Here is a 12501-nt window from a genome sequence, read left to right on the forward strand (position 1 = left end):
ATAGAGGTTATGCAATTTACCATTACCTCATCAGTTGAGATGCTCTGGCAAAGTCGCACCACGGCGCTGCACTTGCACTAGCGACTCGCCCTGCATACCTAGCGCCCATTGAAAAATCCGCTGACTCATGCTGTATATTGAGCACTCATAAGGGAATCCGCTGGCTGATGCTCTATACTTATTGCCCATTAGAAAATCCGGCATGAAACCATTCGCATAACCTCTATCTAATTCCTGCAACAGCATGCATCATGAAGAGCAGTGCATGAGTCGGTTCAACACCGAATTTTGACATACAAGGCATGCTGAAGTTGCTTCTCGGGTAGAAATTCGACAGGAGCAGAAACTGGAGAGAGAGGCGGGGGGGGGGGGGGGGAGGGGAGGGGAAACAAATTCGACAGGAGCAGAAACTGGAGAGAGAGAGGGGGGGGGGGGGATCGGCAGTACAATACAGCAGTAGTAGCAGCAGCGAGAGCACACAGACACGGGTTTTGAAAGCCTGGCCTGCCAAAGTAACACGTTAGCTGCCTTGGTTGATTCAGGGATGAGAGGTGAGAGAGGGAGGGCATCGGGTATTCGTTGCTTCAAAAGCCGGGCAGCTACCTGGATGAATGTCCAAGGTTCCTTTTGACGCACCCCATAAATTAATAGCCGAGTTTGCAAGGTAAATAAAGCCTAAAAGCCATGGGAAGTTCTGAAATAGGAAAGCATACTTGTTCCTATGCTGCAGTGTACAGGCAAAGTAGGAGATGGGAGTTATAAACTCAAAGTGAAAGGCAAGGCACGTACCGCCGAGATTTATCCTGATTTCACGCACGCATACAGTCCATGTAAGCATATGCCAAGGCATACATATGTCCACGCAAGCGTATGTCCACGCCTGCATGTGTCCACGCAAGCTTACATTCACGCAAGCGTACGTCCACACTTGCCGCATGTGTCCACACCAACATGTCCATGCAAGCTTACGTATGTTCACGCAAGCGTATGTCCACACATACATGTGTGCAGCCATGCGCTTGTGCACAGTATGACTCGATGCAAACATGTACGTATGTACATGTGCACGCATATCCACAGCAAACACATAACGATGATGTTGCGCTCCCGCAGTACGAGCCGCAACGCACATCACACCAGGCTGACGGGCAGGTACAGCAGTGCAGGACGGGCAGGTGCAGCAGTGCCAGACAAGCGGGTAAGGTCCACCGAGCGTGCATGCGTGCATACACCCGCAAGTACGTGCAATGCCGTGTGCACGTGTAAACGTGACAAGCGACACAAGTCCACAAGCACGCAGCGACACAGCAAATCCAGATGCGACACGGTACTCGGCTAGACTCGCGAAGGTGTGACGTGCAAGAGCTGCCTGCAAGAGTCTTGACATGACGGCATCGTCGTTGCAAGCATCCATTACGCATTCTTGGTATGATGTTATTCCACTTCCAATGTCAGAAAGCATTTCCTGATGTTCGCCGACTGGACTTTGCGTCCAGCTAGTCGAGTACGGATAACCTCGTCGGAAAGTGCACGCTTCTGCACCGCATCCAAGTCAGACGAGTACTTAGCTGGCATCTGGAACCTCAGCAACTCCGAGCTGCCGACAATCTGGAGTGAGACGGGGAGGGGGGGGGGTGAGTGAAGAGAGAGAGAGAGAGAGAGAGAGAGGGAGAGAGAGAGAGAGAGAGAGAGAGAGAGAGAGAGAGAGAGAGAGAGAGAGAGAGAGAGAGGGAGAGAGAGAGAGAGAGACGGTAGATAGAAAGAGACAGAAGACAAAATGAACATTTGCATTTAAAAGCTTGCGGCAGCGCAATCACAGCTGAGCACACACGGCGACGTCGATAGTACCACACAGAGGTGTATGTTGCCATACAATAGACAGCAAAAGGGATGAGGAGTTCAGCTTCCAATTGCCTACTCCATTTCCAATTTGATTTCAGGCGTAACTTCCCCTATACATGAAACTGCAGGAAGCCTCCCCCTTTTACTTAAAATCCACTGGTTGAGGAAATGGAAAAGGGAAAAGTCTGACGAAAAAACGACTGTCACCACCAGGACTCGAACCAGGGACCTTCACTGGAGTCCAGCGATGCTCTAACCACTGAGCTATGGTGTAAAAACAAAAACAAACAAACAAAAAACAAACCACAACAAAACTCACCCTGACAGTCCACTCATCCAAGGCGTATTTCTGGAACTCGTCAGGCTTCGGCCAGGACTGCTGCCACACCCGACTTGGCTGCAAAGAACACACACATAGCAGGACAGCGGGACACACGGACAGCGGGACACACGGACAGCGGGACACACATGACATGACATCCACGCATGCAGCGCGGTGGTTGCTTGGCGTGATGAAAAACAGTACTCACGCGGGAACAGAAAAGTGTACGTTGCATCCGAAGTACAATCAACCTCGTGAATAACGACCTCGGGTATACCAACAGCTCGCAAATAATGACACAATCACACACACACGTGCGCGCGCGCACGCACGCATGCATGCACATACACACACACCCATATCTCCCCACGGCGGACATGGAAAGCTTCCGAAGTGACTATATTCCAGTAAAGCAGGCATGCAGAGCTTTGCAAGCCACCATGGCAAGAAAGAACAAGAGCAAAAAGGAGACGTGACACTCCTCTAAAAGAACAACACATACCTTCTCCACTCCGTGGATGTCTTCCAGTCCTGCAAAGGACAAGAACAGACGGCAACAAAAAGTCAGTGCTTGCATGAAAGAAGACCAATCGACCAAAAGGGACAACAGACAGTGAACCGATAGGACTTCTCAAACACAGCAAAAAGAAGTCCTGAATATACGTCCCTCCCCCCCCCCCCCCTTCCCCCAACAGTCAAATCTGTAAGTATACAGTCACGCATGTACCCCAAAAGCACGCACACACAACACACACACAATTTGTGTATACATGTACAATAGTTGTACACATACGCACACACACACATAAACACACACACACTTGTACTTCAGTACACACATACACATACACACCCACCCACACGCGCCCCCCCCCCCCCACCCCCCCCCACCCCCCCCACCCCCCCCACCCCCTCACTCACACACGTACCCCCCCCCCCCCAACACACCCACACACACACACACGTCCTCACACACGTACCCCCCCCCCCCCAACACACACACACACACACCAGGCCCGTAGCAGCCCCATTTAGGTTGGTCCGGCAAGATCCGACTTTGATGCTCCCCCTCCCCCCCCCCCCATACTCATACATATGCCGGTACATGTACATGACTTTATCTTGCCCGTAAAAGAGGCCGTTACCCCGCCAAAACAAAACAAAAACACATGTACATACATTGTACAATGTACATGTACATGCATGTAATCGTGACCATGTAGAGCTATATAGGGCGAGAAAAGGAAGAAGGACGTTCTGCATGAGTCAGGAAAAAGGCATCAGCATGTTGTGTCCGTCCAAACAGAACTTGTTGAAGCCTGTGAAGGCATAGCAACAGTATCTAAATGCATGTGATAAAAGAACCAAAATGTACCTTTGGAGGAGGAGAAAGTGTATTGCAATGGACTATCTTTGGTACAAACCCTATCTAGAAAGAATTGGAGGAAGAAAAGAATCCGAACACGTTTCCGGAAGTACAGAGTAGGAACATTCACGGGCATGACTGTCCTCATGACCTTCAGCAGGGTCATATTCCTGATGACATGTGCAATGTAGGTCTACTACCGGCACCAAGAGTCCATAACTCTTGCCGGCACTACTATGTAAGGGGTCGTCGCAAAAGTTTTTTGTCGTCCCTGAAACGAACATGATTCGTTTGGGGGGGGAGGGGGTGCGAGCCAAAATCGCAAGTCGACCGACACTGTGCATATGACATGTACATGCATGCGATTTTCGTCGTCCAGCATAGCAAGCTGTGTTCGTTTCAGAGGGAGGGGAGGGGGTCCAAGTACGAAATGAACGATGTTCGTTTCAGGGACGACAGAAAACTTTTGCGACGACCCCTAATACCTCTATACTACTTATTGCACACATCATCATCATCATGGATGGACATCCTGAACTGCTCACATGGGTGAGCTCCCCCCCTTTTTTTTTTTTTTTTTTTTTTTTGGCCGAATATTGGTCCGGCAGCTGCCGGACCGCCTGCTACGGCCCTGCACACACACCTACCCCCCCCCCCCCCCCCCAACACACACACACACATGTACTACCCCCCACCCCCACCCCCACCCACACACACACATATGTACTACCCCCCCCCCCCCCACACCCTCACATACCTTGCCAGAGCTCCTCAGCCATGTGCGGTGCCAGTGGCCAGAGCATGATCATGACGCACTGCATGCCGCGATGCACAACATCGCTTGTCACCACACCCGGGTTCTGAACTGCAGGCTGTACACAACACCAGGGATGAGAGCAACAGCCGACACCATGGTACACAACAAAAAGAAGAGTATGGCCAAATCACATCATCCCTGATGAAGCACTCCTGGATGAAAATTTGGACAATTTACTGCATGTGGCGTAGTCAAGGACCGTTTGTGTGTTGCGAGTTGGGTGGACTGAAAAAAAGCACAGTCATCAATCATGCCTGCCAACCATCCCTATTTGGGCGGGACCGTCCGATATCGAGGGTGGTAATAGGCACCCAAAGGTGAATTAGTGGCATGGCTCTCAGCCACAGTTGTATAGGTTTTCATAGCTAGGTATGTCATTGTCCCAATGTCAGGTTTGAAGAGGTTGGTGAGTGAGAGAGAGAGAGAGAGAGAGAGAGAGAGAGAGAGAGAGAGAGAGAGAGAGAGAGAGAGAGAGAGAGAGAGAGAGAGAGAGAGAGAGAGAGAGAGAGAGAGAGAGAGAGAGAGAGAGAGAGAGAGAGAGAGAGAGAGAGAGAGAGAGAGAGAGAGAGAGGGAGAGAGAGAGACAGACAGACAGAAAAGAGAAAGAGAAAAGAGCAGTATATATTACTGGCATCACAAACATCAAGAAAAGGGACAGTAACTTACATTCAGGCGGTCATGGAGGCGAGCAATTTGCTGGACAACTGTCTGGAAGGACTGTGCCTCAAAAGCATTCGAACACTGAAAGGCAAGAAGACATCCAGAAGGTGAGAGCAGGAAAGAACAGTTCGCAAATTGAAGTTCCCAACAAAACAGTAGGAGCAAGCTTCAGGGACTACTCTGCTATGCCAAAGGAAAAACAGAGGTGTTGCAGGAGCGTAGCTGGTCCCCCTTTTAGGGAGAGCTGCACGGCCGCATATGTGTAGGATGGCTGGTGCATCGCATTATGTTCATGGTAAATGGTTAATATGTGCATGCTGAACCTAGGTCAAACATTTTAGGGGGTGCACATGCCCCCCCCCCCCCCCCCCGTACCCTATGCGGTCTACTCGCCTAAACAGTGAGCCAAAGCATGCATTGTACGGGGGCTCTCGTGCGGTGCAGGTGTAGGTCGGCCGGTGCGGTGGAGAGGTAGGTTCTAACCTTGGCGATGGATTCCATGGCGCGGATCTCCAGCTCGGACAGGATTGCCAGATGTTCAGCCGGCAAGTTGTCCTCGTCCACGCGCAGGCCGCTGGCCAATGCCTGTCGCCGTGAATCGCGATAGTCCTTGAGCAGCACCCACTGCCGGCTCAGCATCCTGTGGTAGCCGATGAGGCCTGTGCGTGCACACAATACACGTACCATGGACATCATGTACAGTCAGACCTCGCTTATCCGGTCCTCTTTATCCGGATTCCTTGCCGTCCGGAAGAAAATAGCTGCTTACTGATTTACAGCATACGCGATGCATCCAACATAGCCGGTGTTCAGTGATCCGGTTCCCTCGCCTATCCGGATATTTTGTGTGGAAAACGGATGTGTGCGGTTAGGCAAGGTCTCACTGTGCCTGGAATCAATAGAGCTTTGCATGGTGTATTGTATCCTGGTCATGTAGTGTTCATCAGTGCTTGACCTTTGTGTACTTGTTTGCGCAGTGCTTGTGATCCAAACCTGTTTGCCAGTACTCACTTATTCATACTATGTAGTCGCCTCGGCTATAGTAGGGAGGTTTAGTCCCACGTAATCCGTGGCTACTTTACGCGTGTGCACCACGTGATACTCAGTGACCCACGTACAGACGTTTTCCGATTCACGACATACCGTGTATGGAGGCTCACCCACGTTCCGCCGGAACGTGGTTGAAAATCAGAATGGAGCGCATCTTGCGAGCTGTGAGGGTGCTCAGCTGAAGAAGTTTCCGAAGCACGAAATCAAAATATTCGATGAGCTTCTTAGGCCCGGGTAGCTTCGTCGTTGACCAGGTTTGGGCCTTCCGCTTCATGCTTTTGTTTGCTCCGTGTGACTCAACACAACATTGCCACGTGGATGCCCTTCATCCACTTTACGTGTATCACCCACGTACGCGTTTCCGTTACGTGGGAACTAAACCTCCCTAATAACAACTCGCGACTAACGACACGTTTCTCATGATTGAGGCTTGTCATTCACGGGGTTGCCTGCACTGTCATGACAACAGTGTGTTTCAAAAATATAGACGCGTGATTTCAAACGACCGTTAGACCAGCATCTATACCACGTAAAGTCTGTGATCACTTTGTGCATTAAACATTTCGAAATTGGGCGTTTGCTACCCGATCGCTTTTAAAATCTATTATGATAATGTGAAGGACCTGAGCAATATTCCGGAAAAAATTCTCAAAAAGCTCCAGCCAAATTTGAAATATTTCAAAAATACCATGTTTATATTTTTGAAACGGACTGTAGACTCGTTGAAGCTGATGCAGAGACAGCCTCTCGTTTCCAGTAACAGTGTAGTGGACCGCTCTGCACTTTGATGTATTGAGCAGCCTTTGAAAACCCTAAAATGAAAACTTCACACCCTGTAGCAAAAACTGCACTGATTCCAATGGGGAAAATCCCAGGTTGATCGGAGCAGCCGTTCCCGAGTTATACATGTTTGAAGTTTGCACTGAATTTGGTGACATCATGATGACGTCATTAACCTGCCCAGACCAGGCCACACAGTATACACCTGTGACCTGATCATCACAACACCGCACCCAGGGTTTTTTGTTGTCACAAAATGAAAATACACAGACATTCACCCCGTGTATCACCATTCATTTGGTCATTGTACGAAGTACAGTAAAACCTGTCAAGGTGACCACTCGGATAAGGCGACCACTCGGATAAGGCGACCGCCTGTCCTAGAAGACCACTGAAACCAGGACCGAGGGATGCTATTTCCGGTCAAATGACCCTGGATAAGGAGACCACCTGGTAACAGAGACCACCTTGTGAAGGTCCCTTGAGCGGTCGTCTTAGACAGGTTTCACTGCAGTATTAGGGGCCGTCCATGATTGGCAATCTTTTACACAAAATGAAAAAGTCTCGTTTATGGATGGGTGGGTCGAGGAGAGTTTCGTTATGAAAAAATATTGACAGCTGAAACAGCACTCTATTCTAGCTGTCAATATACTTTTCGTTTAGGGGGTGTGTGTGTGTGTGTGTGTGGGGGGGGGGGGGGGGGGGAGGAGGGTCATGACTAAACTTGTTCCTTCCGTGAAAGTTATCGATAATGGCGGATGGCCCCTAAGCCACACTGACTTGTTTTAAGTGAATAACAAGTGTTTTTAAAAGTGCAGCTTATATTCCGGAAAATATGGCAAACATCAGTCACTGACTCAGCCAGAACAAAACGCATAACACTGTAGTACAGGTAAAGGCATTAAGCTGTTAGAAGACAGGGTGTGCCAGGGTGTGCCAGGGTGTGCCAAGGTGTGCCAAGGTGTGCCGGGGTGTGCCAGGGTAAGCCAGGGTGTGCCAAGGTGTGCCGGGGTGTGCCAGGGTATGCCAGGGTGTGCGTAGCTGGACATCCTTACCTCCCTCTTGCCACTTGAAGCTGTTTGCGCTCGGAGACTGCAACAAACAACAAACGGCCGTACGCGCACACACGCACATGCGCACACACGACCGCATGCACGAACGCACATACACACACACACACACACACACACACACACACACACACACACACACACACACACACACACACACACAGGATGACAATTTTTTACCTGTCAGGGTGGATGCAAATTTGCGAGCTCCTGACCTTTACTCCTTTTTTCGGTTTCCCGGGGCAATAGGCCCTTGGAACACCAGTAAATAGTGATATAATGGCTGGGAAACTCGACCCCAAACGGACACCGCCGTGGTTACTGACGACGAGCTCAAGGAGCTCATCCAGCGACTGGGACTGGAGTTCCCCAGAACGGTGAACAGGCCAATGCTGATTGCCCTACTGAGAGGATCCAAGGACTCGGCTCCCGTAAGTCATGCTAACCCTGATGTAGCTAGCCTTTGCGCCGCACTCTCCGAACTTACCGGGGTAGTAAGGGAACTGAAAACAGAGCTAAAGACGATGAAAGATGTGAATGTACAGCTGAGAGATTCCGACAGGGAAATTCAGGCGTTGAAGGACGACGTGCAAAAGCTCCGACGTGAACTGCATGCTGAACAAGATTACCAATCCCGTTTGACCCACGTCCACGCTGACCCTGCGGATACAACTCATCTCAGAACTACTACAAGTAGTACTCTCCCCATGTACTTTAGTATGAGTACCGACGCTACCCCAGACCTGTCACATGCACCGCTACAAACACAAGGCCCAGCTGCACAGCACATTGTAGAAAATTCGTACGCAGACTCCGCAAGGCAGCCACCAAGGCCGCATGCACTTGGCCACGACAAACGTCCGCAAAAGCCAAACCACCGTAGGGAGGAGACATCGCGGTACACAGCACCGAAAACACCCAAGAGTGCACCTGGACTCGTAGGATGACCCCGCGTGACGGTGTACTACATTGGAAATGTTGACCCGGACTGCGATGCGGATTCAATAGCTGAACACTGCAAGGCACAAGGCGTATCTGTAGTACAAAGCGTCGTGTACACCTCCGTGCACTTTAGAACAGCCTCTGCTCGTATTACAGTCTTGGTCACGGACGCCAAGAAGGTCGCGGAAGAATCGTTCTGGCCTGACGAAGTTGGCCGTACTGTAAGAGAGTGGCGATTTGGTACAGAGGCCTGGGCCACCAAACCCGCTAAAGTATAATGCCACACACCACCTACCGGTATTCACAACCCCTGAATCTGCATGCTCCTGTGTTCACCCCTTCGTCCCCAAATCCTCCAACCCCAGCACTCTACTCTACAATTCATCCTAATATTAGGCTCGGCACAGTTAACACTTGCAGCTGGCTCAAAAGGTCTGACGAAATTAAGAATCTGTTCTCCACCTCTCAACTGGACATACTGGGTGTTACTGAAACCTGGCTCACCGCTGATATTCCCAGTTGCCTACTTGCACCTTCAGCTGACCATGCTGTCATACGAAATGACCGACACAGCGACAACCTACGGCATGGCGGCGGAGTGGCATTTCTTGTACATCCATCAATATCACATACACACCGTCCGGACCTTCAACCTCGTGACCAGACTATTGAAATAGTATGCATTGAACTCCATCATCGCCCTACTCCCGCTTTCGTGTTTTGCTGTTACCGCCCACCTTGGCAATCACCAGCCCAGTTCTGTGACTCATTCCGTACATGTATCCTATCAATACCTTGTCCACAGGCTTCCATATTAGTTGTGGGTGATTTCAACGCTTGTCTATCCAGATGGCTGACACCCGATCCAGACACACCTGCTGGTTTATACATGTCTGACACCCTTGATAACCTTGGCCTATCCCAAGTTGTAGACCAGCAGGCAGCCCGCTATTCGCCTAGCGGCAATACATCTTCTCTGCTTGACTTAGTTATAACCAATGTTTCGTTTAAACTCTCGCATCTCACCATTCTCCCACCCGTGTCTGACCACTGTCCTGTTGTTTTCGATTTCGCTGTCCCTAAGCTCCCAGCAACGCCAAACCCTCAATCCTCGTCTCCGTGTCTATCCACTCGGCTTGACTTCGCCCATACTGACAGGCAAGAACTTAACGACCACTTGTGGAAGCTGCCCCTCCTAGATACGATCCGAAATGCGCAAACAGTAGACGATGCCTGGTCTTCCTGGCGCACCATGTTGGAAGACGCAGTGTTCTCGTTCGAGCACACACACACATACACACACACACACACACACACACACACACACACACACACACACTCAGTAGGACTGTATTCAATAGTAAAAATAAAAATAAAGATTCACTGAGTCTCTGGCGTGAATGGGTGGATGTCACTCATGATTCCCATCGTGCTTCTGTGAAACCCACTCACGCAAACACACCGTCTGGATGCGTCCCTAGGCTACGGTGCAAAAAGCATGAACAATTTGAACACAAGACGCCAACATTCCTGCGCATATGTATCAGTATTCAGTGGAATGCTGCTAAAATAATTCTAGCCATTCAGCACTCTTAACCTTCACTGATGAGATCTTACTGGCCGAAACAGCGCTGTACTCGAATGGAGGAAATGTTATTTGTTTGTATCTACGGCCAATCAGAGCCATGTTGCCGGTATGAATGAGGTCGGCCAGAGAGCGTACTTAAAAGCAGAAATTTTCGGTGGGGCAATATTTTCGGTATTCTCCAAAATCGGCGGTTCGGTGGAGGGAAATTTTTGGTAAACCCGTTTTCCAGGTAAGTGTACTAGTACTATACCGAAATTTTTGGTGCGTTTTATTTTCGGTAAAAATTTCGGCACAGAAGTTAACGAAAATCAAACACCACCGATTTTTTTGCTTTTACAGTATGTGGTGGAGGTCGAACTACAGTAAAACCTGTCAAAGCCGACCGCTCAAGGAGGGACCTGACAAACGTGGTCCCCGTGTATAGGTGGTCTCCTGATCCAGGGTCATTCGACTGGAATTAACGTCCCTTGGTCCTGGTTGTAGTGGTCCTCTAGGACAGGTGGTCGCCTTATCAGAGTGGTCGTCTTGACAAGTTTCGCTGTAGAGCGAAACCTGTCTAAGACGACCGCTTAAGGGACCTTACAAACGTGGTCTCTGTTACCAGGTGGTTTCTGTTACCAGGTGGTCTCTGTTACCAGGTGGTCTCTGTTACCAGGTGGTCTCCTTATCCAGGTTAATTCGACTGGAAATACCACCCCTGGGTCCTAGTGGTAGTGGTCCTCTAGGACAGGTGGTCACCTTATCAGAGTGGTTGTCTTGACAGGTTATACTGCACTTCACTGAATCCAAAAAGGGCTAGGGAAATAGGAACACTCAACTTACATCACCAAGGATATACAGACGGATTGTGTCGGCGCCGAAACGAGAAATCAGGTCCTGCAGTATGGTGACACGAACACACACATGGGCACACGCACGTGCGTGCACACACACACACACACACACACACACACACACACACACACACGCACACACACACACACATACAGATAGAGTGACAGAAGACTTGATTTCAGGCTCATATTCCATAATCCCAGGACGTAATATCCATTTAGAACTGCACCGTGCTCGTTTCACATCTATGTTTACTTCACACTCCTATCTTTAAGGAGCGCAGTTTTCCACAATTCAGGTGCATTACACCGTTGAGACATTCGCCATCTCGGTTTAATGCCTTGTCTGCTTCACGAAGTTACCCGTACAAAAAGATGAATCACGTCCCCAAGAAACGTTTTCAAAGTCGGAAGCCGTCAGCCGTCAAAAGTGCCCACCTTCCTTTTAACCATGCTTAACGATCACGCAGGCAATGAACACTGAGACGTGCCCACAGACTATGACCTATTACAAGCTTCGACAAGAGCCCATAATCCCCCAAAGTGCGCAACTTCGCTGATCAGATCTGGCACGGCGAAATCCGTGTTGCACGTCATGGTGTGACATCATGAGTAGGGGAAGTGTGTCCGTGGTGGACCGTGACGACGGGATGACGCAAGTCCGACCCAAAAAATGACGTACGTCACGGATTGCCCCGTCCCACAACCCCATCCGAGTTGCACACTCTGGGAGATTATGTACTCTTGGTTCAGGGAAAAGGCTTTCAAAGACATCATACCAATGTAGGAGCCCTGGGGATTTCCCTTTGTAGTCGTCAAGGCAACATGCCAGCAATGGTGACATTGCATGTGAGCGTGAACGCTTACACCTTCACAATGGTGAAGATCACCTCATGCCTAACCTCACAACGGTGTAGATCACCCAAAGCCCAACCCCACAATATTACAGATACTGTAAAAGCAGAAATTTTTCGATGGTGTAATATTTTTGGTATTGAGGGAAATTTTCCGTAAACCCGTTTTCCAGGTAAGTGTACTAGTAGTACTATACCGAAATTTTCGATGAGTTTTATTCTCGGTAAAAATTTCGGCACCGAAGTTACCGAAAATAAAACACCATCAAAATGTCTGCTTTTACAGTAACCTTAAGCCTCCATCCCACAATGGTGAAGACCACACACAAACTTGAACCCGGTGAGGCGTATCATCTCTAACTAACCATTGGGTCGAT

At 49.6% G+C, this 12501-nt stretch overlaps 1 protein-coding gene across 1 annotated transcript in view; it reads right to left on the bottom strand.

Moving 5' to 3' along the window:
- Positions 1 to 157: 157 nt before the first annotated feature.
- LOC135829733 (leucine--tRNA ligase-like) overlaps positions 158 to 12501 on the bottom strand; it is a 42108-nt gene continuing 29764 nt past the window's right edge. Inside the window, exons 22-30 of the mRNA XM_065342125.1 lie at positions 12490 to 12501; positions 11260 to 11313; positions 7893 to 7929; positions 5491 to 5666; positions 5014 to 5088; positions 4288 to 4402; positions 2667 to 2695; positions 2162 to 2239; positions 158 to 1608 (exon numbers count right to left, since the gene is read on the bottom strand). The exon at positions 12490 to 12501 is cut by the window's right edge and continues 80 nt beyond it. Of these exons, the coding sequence (XP_065198197.1) occupies positions 1435 to 1608; positions 2162 to 2239; positions 2667 to 2695; positions 4288 to 4402; positions 5014 to 5088; positions 5491 to 5666; positions 7893 to 7929; positions 11260 to 11313; positions 12490 to 12501 (750 nt within the window). The 3' untranslated portion in view covers positions 158 to 1434. The remainder of the gene's footprint in view (positions 1609 to 2161; positions 2240 to 2666; positions 2696 to 4287; positions 4403 to 5013; positions 5089 to 5490; positions 5667 to 7892; positions 7930 to 11259; positions 11314 to 12489) is intronic.

The sequence above is a fragment of the Sycon ciliatum genome, chromosome 13 (assembly GCF_964019385.1).
Source record: "Sycon ciliatum chromosome 13, ocSycCili1.1, whole genome shotgun sequence".
In the NCBI taxonomy this organism is placed as follows: domain Eukaryota; kingdom Metazoa; phylum Porifera; class Calcarea; order Leucosolenida; family Sycettidae; genus Sycon; species Sycon ciliatum.